General features: G+C 45.9%; 1 protein-coding gene across 3 annotated transcripts in view; it reads left to right on the top strand.

The window, feature by feature from the left end:
* Positions 1-25,543, top strand: part of LOC140467254 (voltage-dependent L-type calcium channel subunit alpha-1S-like) — a 214,656-nt gene that overhangs the window by 155,774 nt on the left and 33,339 nt on the right. For 2 of the 3 annotated variants that reach the window (XM_072563500.1, XM_072563502.1), the window contains 8 exons: positions 4,938-5,021; positions 6,267-6,323; positions 13,536-13,664; positions 14,499-14,564; positions 14,782-14,873; positions 15,172-15,331; positions 18,024-18,151; positions 19,176-19,272. In XM_072563500.1, coding sequence (XP_072419601.1) covers positions 4,938-5,021; positions 6,267-6,323; positions 13,536-13,664; positions 14,499-14,564; positions 14,782-14,873; positions 15,172-15,331; positions 18,024-18,151; positions 19,176-19,272 — 813 coding nt within the window. The remainder of the gene's footprint in view (positions 1-4,937; positions 5,022-6,266; positions 6,324-13,535; positions 13,665-14,498; positions 14,565-14,781; positions 14,874-15,171; positions 15,332-18,023; positions 18,152-19,175; positions 19,273-25,543) is intronic. The other variant, XM_072563501.1, reaches the window with a different exon arrangement.

Raw genomic sequence — 25,543 nt, 5'->3', positions numbered from 1 at the left:
TCTCTATCACTCTAAGTCAGGGACCACAAAGAAGCAAAAGAAAAACCATATGCTGTAGTGAAGACTGGTAGGAAGCCAGAGACAAGAGATGTGAAGCTGGCAAAGCACAGCAGGTCTGACACATCACCCCTCCTGCTCCTCAGATGCTGTCTGACCTGCTGTGCTTTTCCAGCTTCACAACTATTGACTCTTGCTTCAAATATCTGCAGTCCTTCCTCTCTCCAGGAAGTCAGAGAATCGGGAAGACTTTAAATCCAGCAGATGATAACTGAAAAAGCAACAAGAGGTGAGAAGATGAAATATGTGGGTAAGCTAGCTAGTAATATAAAGGAAGATTGCAACAGGGTTTTTTGATTCAGTATTTTTTTAGTTTTCACCACGGGATTACTGTGGGAATGTTGGTTACCATGGGAATGCTGGTTACTGTGGTAGTACTGGTTACTATAGGTTTACAGTGGGAATGCTAGTTACAATGGGATTATTACTGGAATGCTGGTTTCTGTAAATTTACTGTGGGAATATTGGTTACAGTGGGAATGCCAGTGATCATGGGTGTACTGCAGGAATGCTGTGGGAATTCTGCTTACCATGGGATTACTGTGAGAATGCTATTTATAATGGGATTACTCTGGGAATGCTGGTTCCTGTGGGATTACTGGTTACTTTGGGATTACTGAGGGAAAGTTGGTTACCATAGGGATGTTTTTTCTTTATTCATTCATGGGATGAGGAGGCAGCATTTATTGCCCATAAGGTAATTAAGAGTCAACCACATTGCTGTGGGTCTGGAGTCACCTGTAGGCCAGACCAGGTAAGGTTGGCAGCTTCCTTCCCTGAAGGACATTAGTGAAACAGATAGGTTTTTCCAACAATCAATTCATGGTCGTCATTACATTCTTAATTCGATATCTTTACTGAATAGTCTCCATCATCTGCCATGGCAGGATTTGAAGCTGGTCCCCAGAACATTATCTGGGTTTCTGGATTAATAGTTCAGCGATAATACCATTGGGCCATTGCCTCCCATTGCCTTCACTTTGGGAATGCTGGTAACTGTGTGTGTGTGACCTTGTGATGAGATATGGGAATAGTCTAAATTGCTCAATGAACGTAGGAAATAAGAACTGGAGCAGACCATTCAGTCCATCTACCCCATTCCAGATCATGGCTAATCTTTTACTCCAACACTATTTTCCTGCAATATAACCATACCCCTCGATGTTTTTGCAATGTAGATGTTTATTAATTGTTAGCCTGAAATGGCTCAATCATTGAATCTCCACAGTCTCTGGGGTAGAAAATTCCAAAGACTCCCCATCTTCATAATGATAAAATTCCTCCTTATTGCAGTTTGTAGTGGCTTGTCCCTTACATTGATAACATGTGCCCCAATTCTCCAGGTGTGTTCTCAGTGAGGCTCTGCAAGACACTATACAAATGCAGTAGGACATCTTTGCCCCTGTATTCAAATCCTCTTAAAAACTTTCAGTGCCTCCTGATCAAGGAGACCAAAGCCCCTTTGAAGTTTGACACTTTCCACTCTCTCATCGTTTAAGAAATACTCTCTATTCATATGTCTCTATATTATATTCCACCTGCAAATACTTGACCACTCACTCAGCCTCTCCAAATTCACACCTGGTTTTGCGCCATTTACACTGCACTTAATGCACTGAAATACTGTATTTAATCCCTACAACCAAATCACTGGTTGAGATTGTAAATATCTAGGCCCCAATCCTTGCAGTAATCTAAGCCAGCCTGGCAAATTGAAAAGGACCCATCATCCTCACTGTTTCCTGTTCCTAAACCAGTTCTCAATCCAGACCAGCATACCTACCCCTTCCCCAACATATCCCATGTACTCTGGTTTTAGACACCAAACTTTCAACTGGAAAGTTATTGCATTAAAAGTCTTCTCTAAATGTCATCATCTGCACAGTTACTTGGTCACTAAACAGCCAATCAGGAACAGAGTGGGAGATATGAAGGGCAGTAGACTGCAGGGCCAGCGGTCTCTGAGGCCAAAGCTGGGCCCTTGCCTGAAGGCAGACCAAAGCAGTAACCTGACAGAGGTGTGCCTGGTAATGGGATATTAATCTGGTGAGGGGATAGGCAGCCCTGCTTTCAATGTTCCTCCTGTTCATCCTGACTTCTCTCTTCTTTCATGCCTTCTATAAGGGACCTGTTCTTGGTGAGTATTAGACTGTGTCTCACTATTACCCTCTCACCCTCACAGTAATCAGTCCTGTTATCCTTCCTCACTTCACCTCTTATCTATCCCATTACCTACTCTCACTCACAGTGATCAGTCCTGTTGATTCTCTTACTCTGTCTCACACACACTCTCTAAATGGTCCATTCTGTTTCTCTCTCTCTCACACTCACTGTGGTCAATCCTGCTTCACTCCCTCCTGTCTCTCTCTCTCTGTCCTTTGCCTCTCTCCATCTCTCTAACTCTCACTCTAATACTGATCATCCTGTTGAGCTGTCTCACTCTCCAGTGATCAGCTTGTAACAGATTTTACACCCTGTTGCCCAATCATCTGTTCCGTTCCTCTATCTTGCTCTCTTTCTCACTCTCACGGTGGTCAGGCCTTTTTCTCCCCCCTCCCTCTCAACAACCATTCCTTTGCCTCTCCCTCTCTCTCACTCCAGCTTTCATAGCGACCAGTTCTGCTCATCTCTTTCTTGTTCTGTCTCTCACTCACACTCACAGTTGTCAGTTCGATTCATGGAGACTGCTGTTTGGTTGCTGAACCAGCCCATGTCTCTTCTACAAGAACCAGCAGACAATCTCTTCACTTCCCTCACTTGTATTGTTTGCTCTTGCAGGTTCTGAATGTTTCTGTTTGTTCTCTCCTGAGTTTCATTTGATTATCCACTGGATATGGTTCATTGATTCATTATTCAAATTTACCCCTTCAGCTTGACCTCCAGCCCAATATTTCACTGTAGTTTAGGGTTGGAATTTAATCATCTTGGGGTCAGTTATTGACACAGGGGTCAGATTGAACCCAGCTGAAAATGTGTTGCTGGAAAAGCGCAGCAGGTCAGGCAGCATCCAAGGAGCAGGAGAATCGACGTTTCGGGCATAAGCCCTTCTTCAGGAATGAGGAAAGTGTGTCCAGCAGGCTAAGATAAAAGGTAGGGAGGAGGGACTTGGGGGAGGGGCGTTGGAAATGCGATAGGTGGAAGGAGGTTAAGGTGAGGGTGATAGGCCGGAGTGGGGGCAGAGAGATCAGGAAGAAGATTGCAGGTTAGGAAGGTGGTGCTGAGTTTGAGGGTTGGGACTGAGACAAGGTGGGGGGAGGGGAAATGAGGAAACTGGAGAAATCTGAGTTCATCCCTTGTTGTTGGAGGGTTCCTAGGCGGAAGATGAGGCGCTCTTCCTCCAGCCGTTGTGTTGCTATGGTCTGGTGATGGAGGAGTCCAAGGACCTGCATGTCCTTGGTGGAGTGGGAGGGGGAGTTGAAGTGTTGAGCCATGGGGTGGTTGGGTTGGTTGGTCCGGGTGTCCCAGAGGTGTTCTCTGAAACGTTCTGCAAGTAGGCGGCCTGTCTCCCCAATATAGAGGAGGCCACATCGGGTGCAGCGGATGCAGTAAATGATGTGTGTGGAGGTGCAGGTGAATTTGTGGTGGATATGGAAGGATCCCTTGGGGCCTTGGAGGGAAGTAAGGGGGGGGAGATGTGGGCGCAAGTTTTGTATTTCTTGCGGTTGCAGGGGAAGGTACGGCGAGTGGAGGTTGGGTTGGTGGGGGGTGTGGACCTGACGAGGGAGTCACGGAGCGAGTGGTCTTTTCGGAAAGCTGACAGGGGAGGGGCGGGAAATATATCTCTGGTGGTGGGGTCCGTTTGGAGGTGGCGGAAATGACGACGGATGATACGATGTATATGGAGGTTTGTGGGATGGTAGGTGAGGAGCAGTGGGGTTCTGTCCTGGTGGCGATTGGAGGGGCGGGGCTGAAGGGCAGAGGAGTGGGAAGTGGAGGAGATGCGGTGGAGGGCATCGTCGATCACGTCTGGGGGGAAATTGCGGTCTTTGAAGAAGGAGGCCATCTGGGTTGTACGGTATTGGAACTGGTCCTCCTGGGAGCAGATGTGGCGGAGACGAAGGAATTGGGAATATGGGATGGCATTTTTACAGGGGGCAGGGTGGGAGGAGGTGTAGTCTAGGTAGCTGTGGGAGTCGGTCGGTTTATAGTAAATGTCCGTGTTGATTCGGTCACCCGAGATAGAAATGGAACCCAGCAGTGCATCTCAAAGCTGTTCAGCGATCCTGCATTGGACCATAAATCTCAGTTCAGTGATTACCAGTTGTATCTCAGAAATCCAGTGTATCCCAGAGGGAGGAAATTGGATCTCAGAAGAGAGCCACAGCAGTGTGGAGATTCAAAGTATCCCTGTGCAGGAACAATCAATGACAGCGTAATCTAGTGGATCATAATTGAGCTGAGGTTACATAGATCCGTCAGTAGTTCTCAATCTTCAGTGAATCAACAGAGTGGTCAGTAAATCCCAGCAGAGGTTCTATAAATCCCAGAGGTGACCTATGCTCCTTCACAGCAAGGCCTGACCAACTGGTATCGCCATGTTGGAACTGGACCAGATCATCAGGGATTTGACCTGATCAGTATTTTACTCTGTGCAGCCAATAGCACTTCACTGTCCAGCTCTGGCAGGACTTGGTTATCCCCTTTAAATAGACCTTGCCTGGATCCCTCCGTATCTCTCCTAACCTTCACCCGCTGTTCCTCTCTGTTTCAGCTTTCCCCTCTGTGGTCTCTTCTCACCACACATTTCCCCTCTCCTGCTCGCTTCTCCCTGTCATTCCCTCTCACCTTTCCTGCCCTCCCTCTCCTCATGTACCCTCCTCCTCTCTCCCTCCATTCCACTACGCCTCTCACACTCACTCTCTCTCTCCCTCTGTTTTTAGGGTTATTTTGGAGATCCCTGGAATGTATTTGACTTCCTAATTGTCATCGGCAGTATTATCGATGTGATCCTCAGTGAGGTCAATGTAAGTACTGATGGTCTGATGATGAAAACGCTGTAGCACTGATATGGGAATGTGGAGGATATGGCCTCAGCTCTGCGCCGTTCTCATGGCTGTGTTTCATGTGGGTGCTCGGTTTGTGTGCTAGGGCTAGGGTGAGTTAGTTGACATTAGACATGTAGGATTGGGTGAATGAAACCCTTTTGGATAAATATAAACACATCTGAAGCATGGGTCCCTTGGAGTTCGATGTCAGCTCCGACCAGCTCACACCTCCTGCTCCCTCTCACATCCACCAAATAAGCTGAGAGTTTTCGATGAGTAGACTGTCGTGTGCTGTTTCTGGATTCCCCCAGACAGAGCATGCTTGCAGATTCAAGTATATGTGAGGGACTAGGGGACAGGGCAGTTGTGTGTGTGTGCCCCCTTTTGTTGGTAGCACATGGTATGTTTGCCCATTCTGTCCATCCTGGTATGTGCTGGGTGGACTAGAGTGGGCTAGTGAGCTGGGGTTGATGTGGGCTATTGTGAACTTGTGTGTTCTGGCGTGAACTCGTGTGTTGGTGTGAGCTGGTGTGAACTAGTCTGTGCTGGTGTGTTGGTGTGAGCTAGTGTGTTCTGGCATGTTAGTATGAACTGGTGTGTGTTGGTGCGAGTTGGTATGAACTGGTGTGAGCTGCTGTGTCGTGTGTGTTGATGTAAGCAGCTCATTGCGTGGCAGAGGGCAGGAGGGTGAAGATAGTGAATTTGTTTGAGACAGTCCTCAGAGGCCACATGGACATACTGCTGAGTATGGAGTTTAGTATAGTCAGCTGAACAGTAGACAGTGCAGTTTCAGCACATGTGCCTGGTCTCTCACTGATGTACCCTGGCTGAGACCTGCCACATCGTCTCCCGGCCCAGTATTTGTGGGTTTTGATGTTCATGTGTGTAAGGGCTTGTTCTGTGCAAACATTCTCTCTCTCCTATGGTCATCTCTCTATCTTTGTTTTCCTCTCTCTGTCTGTACATCTCCCGTTCTCTCTCCTGAGCCTTTCCTTTATCGTTCTTCCCCTCAATCTCTTTGTCTGCCTAACCTTGTTCATCCCTTCTCTCTCTGATGCTCTGTCTCACTCCCTGTTCTTCTGTTTCACTCTGTCTCCCTTGTCTCATTGCTCTCTTGCCCCATCTCTTTCTCTTCCATATGTTTCTCACTCGTTCTCTCTACCTCATCTCTCTCTCTCTCTCTTTCTCTCATGCTCTCTGCTCACCTTTGCATTCCTTTGACAGACAGCTCTTGCTTCCAGTGGGGGTCTCTACTGCCTGAGCTCTCGATGCGACTCCAGTGTAAATATCTGGCTGCATGTGGGGTTGGCTGTGTGCAGAGCATGTGCCTCAGAGCTGCTTCTGTTTGGAGTGTACACTTCGCCATCAAACTCTCATCCTGTAGTGTGGTGTAATCAACTATCCTGTCAGACTTGGACACTCAAAGAAGCAAGCACATTGAGTTTACAGCCTGTGGGGGGCTGGGACCAGTCACTTTGAGCAGAATCCTTTAGAGGGCCTCTATGTGACATGGGCTGTGGAGAAACAAACAAAAACAGAAATTGCTGGAGATACTCAGCAGGTCTGGCAATGTCTGTGGAGAAAAAGCACCATTAGCGTTTCGAGTCAAGTGACCCTTCTTCAGAACTGGGCTGTGGGGGATGTGAGGCAGAATCTGACGTCAAATTCATTGAGACCATCTTGACATTGGGAGCACCTCACTCCATCTTTTAGATACTTCTGAATCAACCTGTTCAGAGGGTGTTACCACACACATCTAGGAGCAGGTAGGACTTAAACCTGGTCTTCCTCACTGCACCACAATAGCCCTCACTCCATCTTCTATGCTTTTCACAAATAGCAGAAGTGAGTTAATAATTGACAGGGATTAATTGCTTGTTAAATGCCTTGTTGATGGCACAGCTCACCTCATTAATATTCAACATTCCATCTTACCAAACTTGCCAAACAAGCTAGATATCGAGAAGTCTCAACATGGACCTAAAAGTGGGTATCTCACCGAATCAGCTCACCACTTGCTCTGAGGGACCTTCATGTTGGACATCAGGTGCACCTATCTCGGGGCGTGTTCCATGGTTACCCAGCCATACCCTCCCCATGTCCATGGACATTGGCTTCTGACATGTGCCAGCCTCTAGGAATAATCATGGCAGATCACCAGACTTCTCACAGGACCCTTTTCTATACATCAGTGCCGCCCCTTGGGCTGCCCCAGTAACTCTCATTGTAATGTTGTGTCCTCAGAGACACACAGCCAACTCATGGACTGCACCACAATGTATCTCTTGTTCTTTGCTCACTGTCAAGCACTCACTTACTCTGAACATACCTGAATGCTTACAGCACCCCTGCATTGTGTTGCCATTTTGCTCTTTGCCCCTGAGCCTGCGAAACCAGGCTCATATTACTCCTGTCTTGCCATGTTGTTTTGTACATGCACAAAGCCAGGAAGTTTGTCATTGGTTATCAGCAGACCTGTCAAGTCAAACGGGGTGGCTGTCCCTCGGGACATCTGGCACAATAAATGTAGGGCAGCCTCCACCAATCGAGGGGCTTGGATACCGTCAGTCAGTTCTCAGGGTGGTCAGAATCAGGAAGCACACCTTAAAAGGAGCCTAAAGTCAGGCAGCCCACCATTGATTTGCCTCTTCATGCCCCAGTATGGGCTGTTCTCCCACTGGAATGAGAGAGGGAGGTAGATTATATGTGAGAAGAAATTGGGTGGGGGGCACAGTGCAATTATTGATGAAGGTGGAGAGGTGTCCCGAGTGAGTGAGCAGGCAGTGCAGAGGGCATGCAGGGTTAGTGGTGTCAGGAGTTAGAGTGGGTGACAGTGAGTAAGGGAAGATAGTGGAGGCAACAGTGGATGAGCCCTCATGGGAGGTGGATGCAGTAGCAGAGGTGGAGTGAGTATGAGGTGTTGGAGAAAGGATAATGACACTTAACACTGGCAAATGGAGAAATAGCGAAGTGAAGAAGGTAATTGACTTTCTTCCTACTTCCTACATTCCTTGAGATGGCTGAACGTATTTTCACTGGGTGGTAACCATGGTCTGGTGGCCTGCACTGCTGGTCCTGGGGGAGGAAGAGCACCCATCCATTCACTGCCCCATAAAAAGGAGCTCCAGATCTCCCACTGTCTGCCATGTCTGGGGCAAATGCCAACAACAACTGGTTGGGCAGCTCTGGACTGACGGTATCTGCCTAGGTCCACATTTTAAAGACTGGGCAGGCGCCAGAAGAGGTGGTGAATACTTGGATACCCACTGAGTGGTGAGTTGATTTGGAAACGGTGTGTGGTAAGATGGGACTCAAATTGGATGTGAGAGAAGCCCTAGGATGTGCTAGGTAGTTAATGTGGCACGTTTGGTAAGATACAGTGAGAAATCTCACTGAGCCTCATAATGGAAATCCCTCCAAAATGTCAACATAACTCAGATTAAGTGAGAGAAACAGAAGATTCAGCCCATTGTTTTTCTTTCTGATGTTCAAAGCCTCTTCATTGTGCGAATGATGGATAGAAAGTTGTAACAGAGCCTGACTCCTGTATTTGTCAGCTCTCTGACTAGGCCCCTGAGTAAGAACCTCTTTGGCTAAGAGGTACTAAAGAACGTGAGTGTCATGAAATCTGGGAGCCCAATGTATTCACAACCATCTGTTTTCTTTGGTAGTTCCCACAGAGAGGTAGAACATCATGATGACTCCAGTCCTCGTGAGTGCTCGGCCTGGTTGAGAACCGGGAGGCCGGGATTGTGAATCTGAATATACAGCTGGATGGGTTTGTGTTCAGACCCTGCACAAACCTACTCCACCATTAAATCCTGCCCCAATTCCTACCTGGCCATTGCGCTGTGACAGTCTGGGAAAGGCATTGGGATCCAGAAATCCCAACCTGAATCTTCTATATGTCCAAGTTGTTCCTAACTTCCCCACTTTGCTTCTTTGAGCAGTGCAGCCCTAACCAACCAGTGTGGATGGAATTAGGTGTGATGACAGTCAATTAAACACTTACTGATGTGAAATCCCAGCTCTGTTTGGTGTAAGAGTAACAGCTGAGGAACACTCTTCTTCAGTCACTCATTAACATGGTCTGTGAGCCCACTAACTGGGCATTTCCTGTGGTCCCTCTTGTACCTCACGCACTAACTCTCCTTGCTCCATTTTGTCATGTCCTCTCTTTCTCTTTGCTCCCCTCCCATGGGCACCTCACCCCATGCCCCCAAGTTACCAGCTGCATGACTTTTAGTTCCCCAACTTTACGATTGCATCTCTATTATCTGAATTGGTAGTCCCTGCTCCCCTCAATGACAAACATTTTCAAATCACAACATGAACGTCTGAACGCAGTTGATGGTGGCATAATGATAAAAATGGACATTAAATCACAATGAGATATCAGACCAGGTGAATGTCAAAAGAGACCAGTTTTGAAATGAGAATAATATCGTGCAGATGGTGGAAACCTGAAATAAAAATAGCAAGTGTTGGAGAAACGCAGCAGGTCTGGCGGCATCTGTGGAGAGAGAAACAGTTGTTCTTCAGGTCTGATAATGACTCTTCTTCAGAACTGAAGAGAGAAATAGAAAATGATGGGTTTTGTACTGTACAGAAAGGTGGGGTGGTGCCAGTGTAATAGAAGGTAAGGTTAGGGGGTATGTTAGAATGTGAGGAAGATTCATTTTGCCTTAAATAAAAGTTACCAGCAGAGAGCTTTCTCACTCACACCTTGAACTGACTACTCTGGTATCATGGAGATCACAATAATGCAGTAAACTTCCAGTATTACAGGGATAGAATTTTTACTGGTTTATCGAGAGTGCTGGTTCATGAGGGGCCTGTTAAAACCAAGTTTACTGTACTTAATACAAGGCGTTTTAAAATTTTTTTTTGCGGGACATGGACGATGCTGGCTGGCCAGCATTGAGGACATTTAAGACCAACATGTATAGCCCATCCCTAGTTGCCCTTAAGAAGGTGGGGGTGAGCTGCTTTCTTAAACTGTGGCAGTCCACCTGCTTGGGTTGACACACACTCCATTTGGGAGGGAATTCCATGATTTTGACCCAGTTTCCTGGGTGTGTCTCCCTCCTGAAACATAACATCTAGGTAACTTTCCCGTTCCCTGGTTTGAATCATAGAATCTCTTCAGTTTGGCAAGAGGCCATTCAGTCCATTAAGTCCACACTGCCCCTCCAAAGAGCATCTCACCCAGACCCAGCCATCCAGCCTATTCCCATATCTACCTTGGCTAATTCACCTATACTGCACGTCCCTGGACATATGGGAAAATTTAGCATGGCCAATCCACCTAACCTGCACATCTTTGAACTGTTGGAAGAAACTGGATTAGAGTCATACCCATCCACAGACCTTTTAAATGTTGTAATTGTAACAGCATCCACCATCTCCTCTGGCAGCCCATTCCATACACACAATAGAACAATAGATAGAACAATACAGCACAGAATAGGCCCTTCGGACCACGATGTTGTGCCAAACTTCTATCCTAGATTAAGCACCCATCCATGTACCTATCCAAATGCCGCTTAAAGGTCGCCAATGATTCTAACTCTACCACTCCCACGGGCAGCGCATTCCATGCCCCCACCACTCTCTGGGTAAAGAACCCACCCCTGACATCTCCCCTATACCTTCCACCCTTCACCTTAAATTTATGTCCCCTTGTAACACTCTGTTGTACCCAGGGAAAAAGTTTCTGACTGTCTACTCTATCTATTCCTCTGATCATCTTATAAACCTCTATCAAGTCACCCCTCATCCTTCGCCGTTCCAACGCCCTCTGCCCCCCACACCCCAGGTCCCTTTTAAATCTTTTCCTTCTAACCTTAAACCTTTGCCCTCTAATTTGGAATTCCCTACCTTGGGGAAAAGACCCAGTCTGTAATCTATAAATAATTCTCCTGTTTAATTTGCAGGTGCCCTATAATAGATAGTCAAATTAGCAGCTATTACCAACCAATGAACTTATGGTTTTCTTGTGATATCATGTTGTTTTGTGTTGGGCCCCTGACCCTGGGCTTCAGTTTAACCTTTTCAAAAAAACTTCCAGACTATGAGCCAAAGAAAAACAAGTAAAAAGCACCTCTTCCCCTCTGCACTGAATTCACTCAGTCTGTGTCTAACTCCGGATGTGATCCCTCCTTCCTGATTACTTGAAGCTTACTGATCTAATACTTTTGATCTCAGCGTACTGGTCAGAGAGCAAGAGGCAAAGGGAGTGGTTATGGTTGTAGAGAGCTCCAGAGCTGTTAGAGTGGCTGTTAATGGTAGCTGTTAAGTGTTTCAACTCTGCTGAATGTAAATCCAAAAATATGATGAGGGGGGAGGCAGTGTCGTCTGTCATGATTGTGATGAGGTCAGTGAGTTGGACCTCACAGAATATGAGTTCCTAGATTGGGGCTGTTAACCTGGTCCAATCAGGAAGTCCTGGCTGACAGATATAAACAAGAGTGACAGAGGTTCTGTTCACTCTGAGAGCTGGCTCTGAGGAAGCTGGAGCTGTGGCAAGTATTACACCCATGTAGATAAAGGGTGACTTGGTGATGGGATACCAGCCTCTGTGGAGTTATTTCATCATCAAACGGAAGACAGAGGTCATGATCTGATGTTACGGAGTTGATCGTTTAAACTGTCAAATGGAAAATGAGGTGCAGTTCTTCGCTGGAATGCAGTTGCTGCCCTAGGATAGAAATGGTAGCCTGGGAGTGAGATGGTTTATTGAAATAGCAAGCAGCTGGGAATTCAGGGTCATTTCCCATAGACATGTGGAGGTGTACCACAAAGCAGTCACCTAGTCTCCATTTGCTGTTGCCAATGTAAAGAAGACCACACTGTAAGCAGTGAGTGCAGTTGACCAGATTGAAAGAAGTACAAGTGAAACTTTGGAAGGGCTTTGGAAGGTGAGGACGGAGTGGGGGCAGGTGTTACACCTTCTGCGAAGGTGCCGTGGGAGGGGGCTATGATTTTAGGGGTGATTGAGGAGCGGACCATAGTATCACAGATGGAATGTAATGGTGATGCGGGAAGGAAGGATGAATTTGTTGTTGTATCCTGCTGGTGGCAGCAATTGTGAAGGATGATCTTTTGATTGCAGAGACTGGTGGAATGGAAAGTGAGCACAAAGAGGATCCTATTGTTGTTCTGAGAGGGAAGGAAAGGGAATGGGTATGGGCAGAAATGTAGGAGATGGATTGGACATGGCTGAGGAATCCTGTCAACCACCTTGGGGAAGTCCTCAACTGAGGTAAAGAGGGCATCAGAGACAGCCTGGTGGACGGTGGGATCTGCAGAACACGTGCAACAAAGATTGCAAAAATAGAATTTAGTCCTTGCAGGAAGCAGGGTTTGAGGATGTATAGTTTAGATAACTGTGTGAGTCAGTGGGTTCGTCATGAATATTGGTGACTAACCTTTCTGGCTAGCTCAGTTGGCTGGATGGCTGGTTCACAATGGAGAGTATGTAAACTGCAGAGTTTGGTTCCCATTAAGGCTGAGGTCACCATCAAAGTCCTCCCTCCTCACAGTCATCTGAGACATGGTGGCCCTCAGGTTAAACTCAACACTAGTCGTCTCTCTGCAATGAGAGAACATCCCTGTGATCCTCTGAGACTATGGAGACATTACTTACTGACTTACTTTAGCGAAAAACTCCTTTATTATTAATAAGTGCACAGTCAACTGATCTAGAGTCCCTTGGTTTCCCTCCTTTGCCATTTTGGTATCACGTTGATTCCTGGCATTCAGGCAGGCACCAGGAGCAAGTGTACCTGTGCTTTTTGCTCACATTGAAGTATGCTGGGTTTTCTGCCCCTATTGGGATTGTTGGTGAGTGCCGTTAAGCCAGTGCCAATATTGGTGTATACCATAGTGACAAGATTACTCACTGCCCACTCCCCAGGGTTTCCTGTCTGCACGTGCCATAAGTCCTCACCCCCTTCTTGATTCCTTGCAGCCTCTCCTGAGATCTCAAACCCTGACTCTTTCCCTCAAGCCTTCAGCCAGTTCCCTAAAACTCACAGCCTCCCCTGAGCACTCATCACTTTTTCCTAACCCTCATCCCTTCCTCTCCCCCACTAATATTTTACGTGGCCACAGGTGAAATTTCCTCTAACCATGTTCCTGTGAAGTACCTTGAGACACACAGTGACATTATTTCATGCAAGTTATTGTCATAGGAAAGCACTTTGGGCTTTCTTGTGATTGTGTAATCTGCCTCCCTCAATCACCCATTCCTGTTAGCCTCAATGGTTAACCAACCTCAGCCTTCCTGGCCTCCACATCTCATTCTCTTTCCCACCCTGTTCCGATCTGCCTTTATCCCTGGATTTTTTGTATCTGATCTTACTGTCTCCATCATTGCCTCCCAACTCCCAGCCCCAGTCTCCTGTTTGACCCTTAACTCATCCCTTGCAGTTTGCACACACAGCCATACTCTCCTTTTTTGTAACCTGTGTTCTCTTGGTGATTTCTCAGGAGTCAGAGGACACTTCCCGTATCTCCATCTCCTTCTTCCGTCTGTTTCGTGTGATGCGTCTGGTCAAATTGCTGAGCAGAGGAGAGGGGGTTCGAACTTTGCTGTGGACGTTCATCAAGTCCTTCCAGGTATGAGAGCACAGCCGTGTGAGTCAATCACAGACTGAGCTGCAAAAGGACAATCAAATCAACTGTCAGCCAGTGACAAGCTGTAGCAGCAAAGGAAGGAAACGGTTAAAGACTGTAATAATCAGCAGGTCTGCGAGATCTGAGAGCAACTTATCCAAATGGTGAGAGATTGCAGAGCTCTGAGATACAGAGGGATCTGGGTGTCCTAGTGCAAGAATCACAAACGGTCAGCCTGCAGGGACCAAGTAATGTAACATGAGAGGGTTTGAATTTATAAGTAAAGAAATAAAATGAACTACCAAGGCTGGCAATCTGAAACAAATAGAATTAGCAGGAGAAACTCAGCAGGTCTGGCAGCCTCTGTCGAGAGTAAAATGGAGTTAACATTTTGGGTTGAGTGTGTGTTAACCATGCCTCTGATCAGCACAATATTATTGAATGGCAGGAGTCTGAAGGGGCTGACAGATCTACTCCTCTTTGTTTGTATACACCTCTTCCTGATCAAAACAGCGACAACTCTGTAAATGAGGCTGGCTGTGACCTAAAAGGATGGACTCCCCGATGAGAGAATGGGATCTGATCTAGGGAACGGTTGGGAGCTGGGTCAGCACCAGACTTCTCATCATTAAGTGGATACATGCCTTCGGCCACAGTGCTTTGTGATCTGGCTTTTGCTGAAAAAGGACACATTTTGTCAAATTCTTGTGTCAAAAACTTTGGCAAAATCTTTCACAAGAAACCTTGATGAGAAGCTTGAACACAATGCGTCTTTTTTCAGCAATGCTCACATTCTAGAGAGGAGTATTCAGTGCTTTTGTTATTGTTTTCTGACAGGCTCTACCCTATGTGGCTCTGCTGATTGTGATGTTGTTCTTTATCTATGCTGTCATTGGGATGCAGGTAAGACCAGGCTCCATTAACCCCACATCCAGTGCTCATTAACCCTCTAATGTACATGTAGGTTTCCACAAGTCTGTTCGTACTGTAAATGAGTGCTGTACAAAGACCTTAATGCTGTCCATAGACCTTAATGCACCGTAATCTTGAAACCAAATTCTTTCTCAGCAATCCTGTAGAGATATCTCTCTCACCTCTGCCATCTTCTGTTGTTAATCAGGTCTTTGGTAAGATCGCCAATGTGGATGGAGCACAAATCAATCGCAATAATAACTTCCAGACTTTCCCACAAGCTGTGCTCCTGCTATTCAGGTGAGTGACTCCCTGCCCATTCACCCCGACTGCCCTTTCACCCACCCGATTGACTGCCCCTGACTCCTCCCTTCACCCCTGACTGACTGTCCCCTTTGTCCCCTGACTAACTGTCCCCTTGCTCCCTGATTGCTCACTTGCCCTGTGACATGGTTGTTCGATGCTGTGACTAACACAGCCTCCTGACTGCCTGCTCCCTTCCACTTGACCCCTCACCCCAAATCTGACCTTTCACCCTGAGCCTGAATGCCCACATGGTGTCCCCTGCAGTGGCTGACTGTATTGTTGTCATCTCTAGATGTGCCACAGGTGAAGCTTGGCAGGAGATCATGCTGGCCTGCCGACCTGGCAAACTCTGTGACCCTGAATCTGACTACGAGCCTGGCGAAGAGTACACCTGTGGAACCAACTTTGCTATTTTCTACTTCATCAGTTTTTACATGCTCTGTGCTTTCTTGGTAAGTGAGAATCACCCAGGAGTTCCCTCAATAAGGTGCACCTACAGAGACCAGGAAAATGTAATCTGGGGGTTGGATATAAGGTCAAAGAAACAGTTTATACCAGACAGTAAGTGCAGGACAGGGTTGGGGAGTCACTAGTTATGTAAGGCTCCAGCAAAGTTCAGATTGAAATCTTGCACCTCCACCCCCCCAACCAACAGACCTCTGATACAACTTAGAAACATAGACAATGGGAGTCAGCCATTCAGCCCTTCAAGCCTATACCAGCATTCAATATGATCAAGGCTGATCATGCAATCTCAGTATCTCGCTCCCGCTTTCTCTCCATACCCTCAATCCCTTTAGCCACAAATTCCATGTTCATCTCCCTCTTGAAACTATCTAATGAACTGGCCCCAACAGCTTCCTGTGGGAGAGAATTCCACAGGTTCACAACTCTCCGAGTGAAGAAATTCTTCCTCATCTCAGTCCTGAATGGCTTACCCCTTATTCTTGGACTGTGACCCCTAGTTCTGGACATTCCCAACAAAAAGGAACATTCTCCCTGCATTGAGCCTGTCCAGTCCCATCAGGATTTTATATGTTTCTCCTCATTTTTCTAAATTCCAGCGAGTACACACCAAGTCGACCCAGCCCTCCCTCACGTGTCAGTCCTGCCTACCCAGGGATCAGTCTGGTGAACCTTCACTGGACTCCCTCAATAACCAGAATGTCCTCCCTCAGACTAGGAGACCACAACAGCACACAATACTCAACAGTGTGGCCTCACTAAGGTTGCAGCTTAACTGCAGCCAAACACTCCAACTCCTATACTCAAATCCTCTGGCCTGACCTAGTGGGAGGAACAAAAGGATTGACTCCTATTCTATATACCACTGTCAGCAGATGATTAAGGCCCCTGAGAAGATGTAGGAGGGATTTACTGACAAGATTCCGGGACTGGAGGAGTCTGAATTGATACAAGGAGAAGCAGGGTCAAATTTCAAGGCCAGAAGAGGTTAGCTTAATAGAGGTATTTCAAATGGCTTAGTAGAGAATATAATAAGGCCTTGGCCTAGTTGCATTTTCACTGAACTGTTAATCCAAAGACCCAGGTAATGTCCTGGGGACTCGGGTTCAAATCCCACCACAGTAGATTTGGAATTAAAGGGTCTAATGATGGCGATGAATCCATTGTCAATTGTCAGAAAGACCCATCTGGCTCACTGGTGTCTTTTAGGGAAGGAAACTGCCATCCTAATCTGGTCTGGCCTACATGTAACTCCAGATCCTCATCAATGTGGTTGACTCTTAACTGACCTCTGGGCAATTTGAGATGGGCAATAAATACTGGCCTAGCCAGCGACAGCTTCATCCTGTGAATGAATTTTTAAAAAAAACCTCTTTCCAATGGCAGTAGAGTCAATGAGACAGAGTTAAATGAATTACCAAAAGAACCAGAACAGGCTCAGTGGGCTAATTGGCGTCTCCAGAGATCACAGAGAACCATGAGGCAGACTGTCCAGTAAATGAGAGAAAAGGTCTGTAGGAAGATGGAAATAGATGGGCTCATGACATTGTGATTATGAGCTCTGGATGTTAAGTGTGACCATAGACTGGTTGGGTGAACGGCTACGTGAAGAGTTTGTTCTCAGATTGGCTGCATTTGTTGTCCATCCCAGACTGTTCTGAGAAGGTAGTGGTGAACCATTTTCTCAAACCAGCACAGTCTGTGGACTAAAGGGTTCACTGTTCGTAATAATATCTGAGCATGTGCTATGCCCTAATGACACCAGATCGTATAGAATTGCAATTTTAGTGTGTATGGAGTAGGTCCCAGAGTAGATTACGCTGCAGATTGCTGGTGTAACGTTCCTGCTAGAGAGTTCCCAGTGTAAGGTTCCCTGTGTAGGGTTCCTGGAATAAGGTTTCAGGTATAGGTTCCCAGTGTAGGATTCGCAGTGCAGGGTTCCTGGTATAATGATCACTCTGTAGGTTTACCCGTGTATGTTCCTAGTATAGGCCTTGTGGTGTAGTGATCCCAGTATGGATCTCATGATGTAGGGATCCCAGTGTAACATGCCTTCTTTACAGTCCCAGAGTAGGACTTTCACTATATGTTCCTTCTGGTGTAAGGTTTTGATTCTTAGTTAGGGATTCTGATAAGGGTTCCCAATATATGATTCACAGGGTTCCAAATGTAAGCTCCAGGTCTGAGATTCCCGGAGTAGGTTCCACATCTGAGGTTCCTGGTGTAGGTTCCAGGTCTGAGATTCCCGGTGTAGGTTCCTAGTGTGGGGATTCCAATATAAGTTCCTGGTGTAAGGTTCCCATTGGAATTTTCCCAATGGAGGCTTCCTGGTGCAGTGTTCCCTCTGTAGAGTTCCCATTGTGGGTCCCCACTGTAGGTCTCGTAGTGTAGGTTCCTATGCAGGGTTTGTAGTGTAGGGTTCCCATTGTAGGTTTCGAAGGTAGAGTTCTCAGTGTAGAATTCCTGGTGTAGGGTTACCTATGCAGGTTCATGGTGTAGGGCTCCCAGTATATTCACTCAATTAGAGAGGACTCAGTCCCATGCAATGAGCTTGGTGCCTGCATTGTTATTTGGCAATGTGCCATATATTAGATACTGCGTTATACATTACACATTGCGCCATACATTATACACTGTTGCACACTGCATCTTATATTAAGTAGTGTTATCCTTTTTCAGATTATTAACCTGTTTGTAGCTGTAATTATGGACAACTTTGATTACCTGACACGTGATTGGTCCATTCTGGGCCCTCATCACCTGGATGAATTTAAGAGGATCTGGGCCGAGTATGATCCTGAGGCCAAGTAAGTTGGTTGAATACGCCCTCAGACACACTCACAGGCAAAATCTCATGCAAACATGCTGCAAAAACAAATTCTCTCTCACACACCCAGGCACACACTCACAGACACATGTACAAACATGTGTTATGTATAAACTTACGTGCATTTTTATACACAATCATAGACACACACTCACTCTCACAGACACTCGCTATCTCACACAGGAACAAATACTGTACATACTTGATGAACACCACACTGTCAGACACCCACACAGACATTCACTCATACACACACACCCCACTCAAACACACACCATTCACAGCCACACACCATGCTTTTATACATACACTGCTTGCAGACACACACACACCACACACACAGACACACTCTGTTTCACACACAGACACACACACACACAGACACGCTCTGTTTCACACAAGACACACACACAGACACACTCTGTTTCACACACAGACACACACACCACACATACAGACATACTCTGTTTCACACACACACACACACACATACACACACAGACACGCTCTGTTTCACACACACACACATACACACACAGACACGCTCTGTTTCACACACACACACACAGACACACTCTGTTTCACACACACACACACACACACACACTGTTTCACACACACACACACACACACACATACACACACAGACACGCTCTGTTTCACACACAGACACGCTCTGTTTCACACAAGACACACACACAGACACACTCTGTTTCACACACAGACACACACACCACACATACAGACATACTCTGTTTCACACACACACATACACACACAGACACGCTCTGTTTCACACACACACACATACACACACAGACACGCTCTGTTTCACACACACACACACAGACACACTCTGTTTCACACACACACACACACACACACACTGTTTCACACACACACACACACACACACATACACACACAGACACGCTCTGTTTCACACACAGACACACCCAGTCAGGCACATGCTTATTCGATGATTTTCTTGATTATTCGCCACAGGGGACGGATCAAACACCTGGATGTTGTGACATTGCTCCGTCGCATTCAGCCTCCTCTGGGCTTTGGCAAATTCTGCCCTCACCGTGTGGCCTGTAAGGTAGGATTCAGCCAGATTGAGCTCCTTTTGTTCATTCACTACATGACTGGTTGGCTGGGCGGTGAATCGTGGGCCAGTGGTTGCAGATGTGTTAGTACAATTAGCAGCTCCTTCTAAGTTTAGAAACATTAACATGATTCTCTAAAAACCCAAGAAAATGATTTTGGGGATGTTTATTAATGTTGGATGGTCAAGTCAAGATGTTGTGAAGACACTGTTTTTCTCTCACCACAGTTGCTGCATGATCCACTGAGTATTTTCAACATTTATTGCTTTGATTTCAGATTTCCAACTTTTATGGTAATGTTTAATTCACTGCCATTTCTTATCCAGGAATTCCCACCTTGACGAGGTTCTGCCCTTCACTGCAGTGGTGTGACCATTGTCTCTTCAAGTTTGTTTGTCTTCATTGGTTTCTCATTTTTCCTCATGTTTGACCAGATATCAAGAAAACCCCATTTCCACACCCATAGCTCTTTCCTAGTGTTATGGACCTGGTCAGACCCTCTCAAAACAGTGGCTCAGCGGTTAGCACTGCTGCCTCACAGCACCAGGCAACCGGGTATGATTCCAGCCTCAGGTGACTGTCTGTGTGGAGTTTACACATTCTCCCTGTGTTTGCGTGGGTTTCCTCCGGGTGCTCCAGTTTCCTCCCACAGTACAAAGATGTGCAGGTCAGGTGAATTGGCCATGGTAAGTTGCACAGAGTGTCCAGGGATGTGCAGGTTAGTATTAGGAAATGCAGGGTTACAGGAAGTTGAGTCTGGGTGTTATGCTCTGCAGAGAGTTGATGTGGACTTGTTGGACCGAATAGCCTGTTTTCACACAGTAGGGATTCTATTAAAAAGATTTGAAGAGGGTAGCCCAGACCCTAATTTTTCCATTTGTTTTAAGCAGGTGTAAAGTGGATATTCCAGGAGTGATGCAGCCGGCCCAACCACTCAGTTTTAAACAAAACAGAATTTATTTACAGACTACTGAATGACACATGAACAAAAGAACCAAATTTAGAATTACTTAACCTATCTGAAAACCCAGTCAACTCTATCACAACTTAATGATGCTGTTCTAAATACTTGCAACAATCCCCATAAACACCCCCTTGGCAAAAAAGGCAAAATCAAACACAGGTTCTTAAAGGAGATATGTCAGAGAGGTGAGTTTTGAGAAGATTTGTAGGTCAGATTGAGGTTCTAGATGTAGGTTTGCTCACTGAGCTGGGAGGTTCATTTTCAGACATTTCATCACTTTACTAGATAACATCTTCAGTGGGCCTCAGGTGAAGCAGTATACATGATTCCTGCTTTCTATGTATATGTTTGGGTTTCTTTGGGTTGGTGATGTCATTTCCTGTGGCGATGTCATTTCCTGTTCTTTTTTCTCAGGGGTGGTAGATGGGGTCTAACTCTATGTGTTTGTTGATAGAATTCCAGTTGGAATGCCGTGCTTCTAGTGATCTTGGGGATTTCCATATGCAGGTGAATGGGGAAAACCAGGTTGGTAGTGGATTGCAAGAAAAGGAATTTGTGGAATGTCAATGAGATGGCCTTTTGGAGCAGCTTGTGGTGGAGTCCACGAAGGAGCAGGTGATACTGGATTTAGTGTTGTGCAGTGAGGCAGACTTGATAAGGGAGCTTAGGGTGAAGGAACCCTTAGGAAGCAAGGATCATAATATGATTATATTTGCTCTGCAATTCGAGAGGGAGAAAATACAATCAGAGGTAACGGTTTTACAGCTGAGTAAAAGTAACTACAGAGGCACAAGGGAGGAGCTGGGTAGAATTGACTAGGAGAGCAGTCTAGCAGGAAAGACAGTGCAACAGCAATGGCAGGGGTTTCTGGGAGTAATTCAGGAGGCACAGCAAAAATTCATCCTGAGGAAAAAGAAGCATGGTACTGGGAGACGGATGAGGCAGCCATGGCTGACCAGGGAAGTGAGGGATAGCCCAAAAGCAAAAGAGAAAGCATAATGTGGCAAAGGATAATTGGAAACCAGAGGATTGAGAAGCTTACAAAGACCAACAGAGGGCAACAACAAAAGAAATAGGAGAGAAAAGATTAAATACAACGGTAAGCTAGCCAGTAACATAAAGGAAGACTTTAAGACTTTCTTTAGACATCTAAAGGGCAAAGGAGAGGCAAAAGTAGATATTGGGCCACTGTAAAATGATGCTGAAGAGATAGTAATGGGGAACAAGGAAATGGCTGAGGAGCTAAATAATTACTTTGTGTCAGTCTTCACGGTGGAAGACGCAAATAACATCTCAAAAATTCAAGAGATGAATATGGTGGCCAGAACCAAGGAGAAGGCATTAGAAAAACTGAATAGCCTGAAAGTGGATAAATAACTTGGACCAGATGGACTGCACCCCAGAATTCGAAGGGAGATAGCTGAAGAGATAGTGGAGGTGTTGGTGTTGATCTTTCAGGAATCGTTGGAGTCAGGGAGGGTCCCAGAGGACTGGAAAATCGCTCACGCTTTAAAAAGGAGTAAGGCAGAAGATGGAAAATTACAGACCAATTACTATCCTTGGTCATGGGTAAGATCCTGGAATCCATTGTGAAGGATGAGATTTCTGAAAACTTGGAAGTTATGGTAAAATAGGGCAAAGTTAGCACAGTTTCATCAAAGAGATATCATGCCTGACAAATCTGCTAGAATTCTTTGAGGAAGTAATGAGCAGGTTAGACCAAGGAGAGCCAATGGATGTTATCTACCTGGACTTCAAGAAGGCCTTTGACAAGGGGCCACCCAGGAAGCTTCTGAGTAAGGTATGGGCCCATGGTGTCAGAGACAAAGTACTAGCATTGATAGAAGTTTGGCTGTCTGACAGAAAGCAGAGAGTGGGAATAAAAGGGCCCTTCCCAGGATGGCAGCTGGTGACAAATGGTGTTCCGCAAGGGTCAGTGTTGGGACCACAACATTTCACTTTATACATAAGACCTAGATGAAGGAACTGAGGGCATTCTGACTAAGTTTGTAGATGATACAAAGATAGTAGAGGGACAGGTAGCATTGAGGTGATGAGAAGGCTGCAGCAGGATTTGGACAGGTTAGGAGAGTGGGCAAGGATTTGGCAGACGGAGTACAATGTGGGAAAGTGTGAGGTCATGCACTTTGGTTGGAAGAGTAGAGGCATGGAGTATTTTCTAAATGGGGAGAAAATTCAGAAGTCTGAAGTGCAAAGAAACTTGAGAGCTCCAGATCAATTTTAGTCTCTTAAGGTAAACTTGCAGATTGAGTCAGTAATTAGGAAGACAATTACAATGTTGGCAATTATTTTGAGAGGAGAAAGTGAGGACTGCAGATGCTGGAGATCAGAGCAGAAAATGTATTGCTGGAAAAGCGCAGCAGGTCAGGCAGCATCCAAGGAGCAGGAGAATCGACGTTTCGGGCATAAGCCCTTCTTTCCTGAAGAGGGGCTTATGCCTGAAACGTCGATTCTCCTGTTCCTTGGATGCTGCCTGACCTGCTGCGCTTTTCCAGCAACACGTTTTCTGCAATTATTTTGAGAGGACTTGAATATAAAATCAGGGATGTACATCTGACGCTGTATAAGGCTCTGGTCAGATCACATTTGGAGTATTGCGCACCGTTTTGGGCCCCATATCTCCGGAAGGATGTACTGGCCCTCAAGTGTGTTCAGAGGAGGTTCACAAGAATGATCTCAGGAATGAAAAGTTTAACATGAGGAACGTTTGAAGACTCTGGGCTATACTCAATGGAGGTTAGAAGGATGTGGGAGGATCTAATTGAAACATGCAGAATACTGAACGACCTGGACAGAGTGGATGTTGGAAAGATGTTTCCATTGATAGGAGAGACTAAGACCTGAGGGTAGAGCCTTTGAGTAAAGGGAAGACCTTTTAAAATGGAGATAAAGAGAAACGTCTTAAGCCAGAGAGTGGGGAATCTATGGAATTCATTGCCACAGAAGGCTGTGGAGGCCAGGTCATTGAGTATATTTAAGACTGAGATAGATAGGTTCTTGATTGTCAAGGGGATCAAGGGTTACAGGGAGAAAGTGGGAGAATGGAGTTGAGAACCTTATTCGCCATGGGCGGAGTAGACTCGATGGGGTGAATGACCGAATTTCAATTCCTTTGTCTTACGGTCTTCTAATGATAGATATATCCAAGACATTAAACATTCTTGAATCACTATCCTCACTGCTTCCTCAGATGAACTGTCAATGTGCCACCACATGATCACTATTAGTCATTGCCTTAAGCAGCACCAACTTACCCTGTGTCACAGCTTTTCTCCCACAGGCTCCTTCATCCTTCACTCATCCGATACTTAAACAATCAATTTTTTATCTTCCTTTCACATTTGAATTATCACAAGATTCACCAACCTGTGAGTATTGTATGGAACTGTGCCCCTCTGGAACCTACCTTTCCTTCCCTCTGACCCCATCCCTTTTACTGATCACCCCGCCCCCCCCCCCCCCCTCCCCATGCTGGGTATTCATGACACCCTGTGACCTTCCCACTGACTGAGAATGCTTGGTCCTCAGCAAATTTCTAAGTTTCATTTTGGTACACTCACATTTCAGCCCCAGCACAATGCTGAGCTCCTTTACCTCTGCTTCTGTGTTCACTTCCTCGACCAGTAGTCCTCCCTTGCTAATGGACCCTTTTACCCACCTTCATAATTCTCCCTCCCTGCACCCCTTTCTCTGACCTTGCACCCTCTTGGATGATTTGATGGAGAAATTAAAATAGAGCAGCCATTACAGGGACCACAGCTGGGACCTCTATTTGAACATATTGGACATTTAAGAGGGACAGAGAAGAAGGAAAAGGAGGTGGGATAGGTACAACAGTAAGGAATGATTTTGGATCAGAAGAATAATGCGTATGATCTGTTCGGGTGGAGCTAAGAAACAGCAAGGGCCAGCAGACGTTGGAATTATTTCTCGGCCACCAAGTAGTAGTAGTACTCTGAGGTATTAATCAGGAGATATGAGAAATATATAGCATGGATAATCTTTGGGTGACTTCAATCTCCTTATGGACTGGGCAAAGCAATTGAGCACTAAAGCTGTGGAGGATGAGTTACTCAGAGTCCTATAGCACAGCAACAGACTCTTTGGTCCATCACATCAATGTTGACCAACAAACACCAAACTGCACAAATGCCAATTCTTTGCTTTTGGTCCATAGACTGCTATGCCTTGTCATTTTAAGTGCTCATTCAGATGCTGCCTAAACACTGCTCCACCACCCTCTCAGGTAGCACATTCCCTACTTCTACCACCTTGTGTGTGAACAATTTTTTCCCAGATCTCTTCTAAATCACTCCTCACCTTAAAGTAATGCACATCTGCCATGGGGTAGAGATTCCCAAGTTCTACTCTGTGTATGCCTCTCATAATTCTCTATACCTCAATCAGACATCCCCCTCAGCCTCCTCTGCCCCAAGAAAAGCAAAGCCAGTTGATCTCATAACTGAGACTTTCTATCCCAGGCAAAATCCTGATGAAATCCTGCAACATTCCACTGCAATCATGTCACGTCCTTCCTATTGTGGTGACCAGGACTGCACACAGTATTCCATCTGTGGCCTAACCAATATTTTATAAGGTTGAAACAAGACTTCTTTGCTCCTATATTCTACACTCAGCTAATGAAGGCAAGCATCCTAAATGCCTTCTTTACCACCCTGTCTAGCTGAGCTGACACCTTCATGGATCTATGGACTAGTACACCAAGCTCCCTTTGTTCCTCAGTACTCCAGAGAGACCCACCATTCATTATGTATATCCTTCCCTTATGAGACCTCCCAAATTGCATCACCTTGCATTTATTGGAATTAAATTCCATCTGCCATTGGTCTGCCCAATTTAGCAGCTGATCAATATCAGTCTGTAGACTGAGACCATCCTTCTCACTATCAAGAACATCTCCAGTTTTCTTGTCATCTGCAAATTTAGTAACTAAACCTTCTACATTGACATCCAAGTCATTAATAATGGACATAGCAAGGGTTCCAACACCAATCCCTATGGTACAACACTGGTCACAGGCTTCCAGTCACAAAAACAACCCTTTGCCTCCTATTTCTAAACCAATTTTGGATCCAGTTTGCCAATTTGCATTGGATCCCATGGGACTTTACCTTTTGGAACAGCCTTCCGTGTGGGACTGTGTCAAAGACCTTTCTGAAGTCTGTTACGACATCAACTGCACTACCCTCATCAATATATTCCGTCACCTTTTGAAAAACTCAATTATTCAGGATCTCCCTCTAACGAATCTGTGCTGA

Source organism: Chiloscyllium punctatum, chromosome 45 (assembly GCF_047496795.1).
Source record: "Chiloscyllium punctatum isolate Juve2018m chromosome 45, sChiPun1.3, whole genome shotgun sequence".
NCBI lineage: Eukaryota > Metazoa > Chordata > Chondrichthyes > Orectolobiformes > Hemiscylliidae > Chiloscyllium > Chiloscyllium punctatum.
This window is presented reverse-complemented; position numbering and strand designations above follow the sequence as displayed.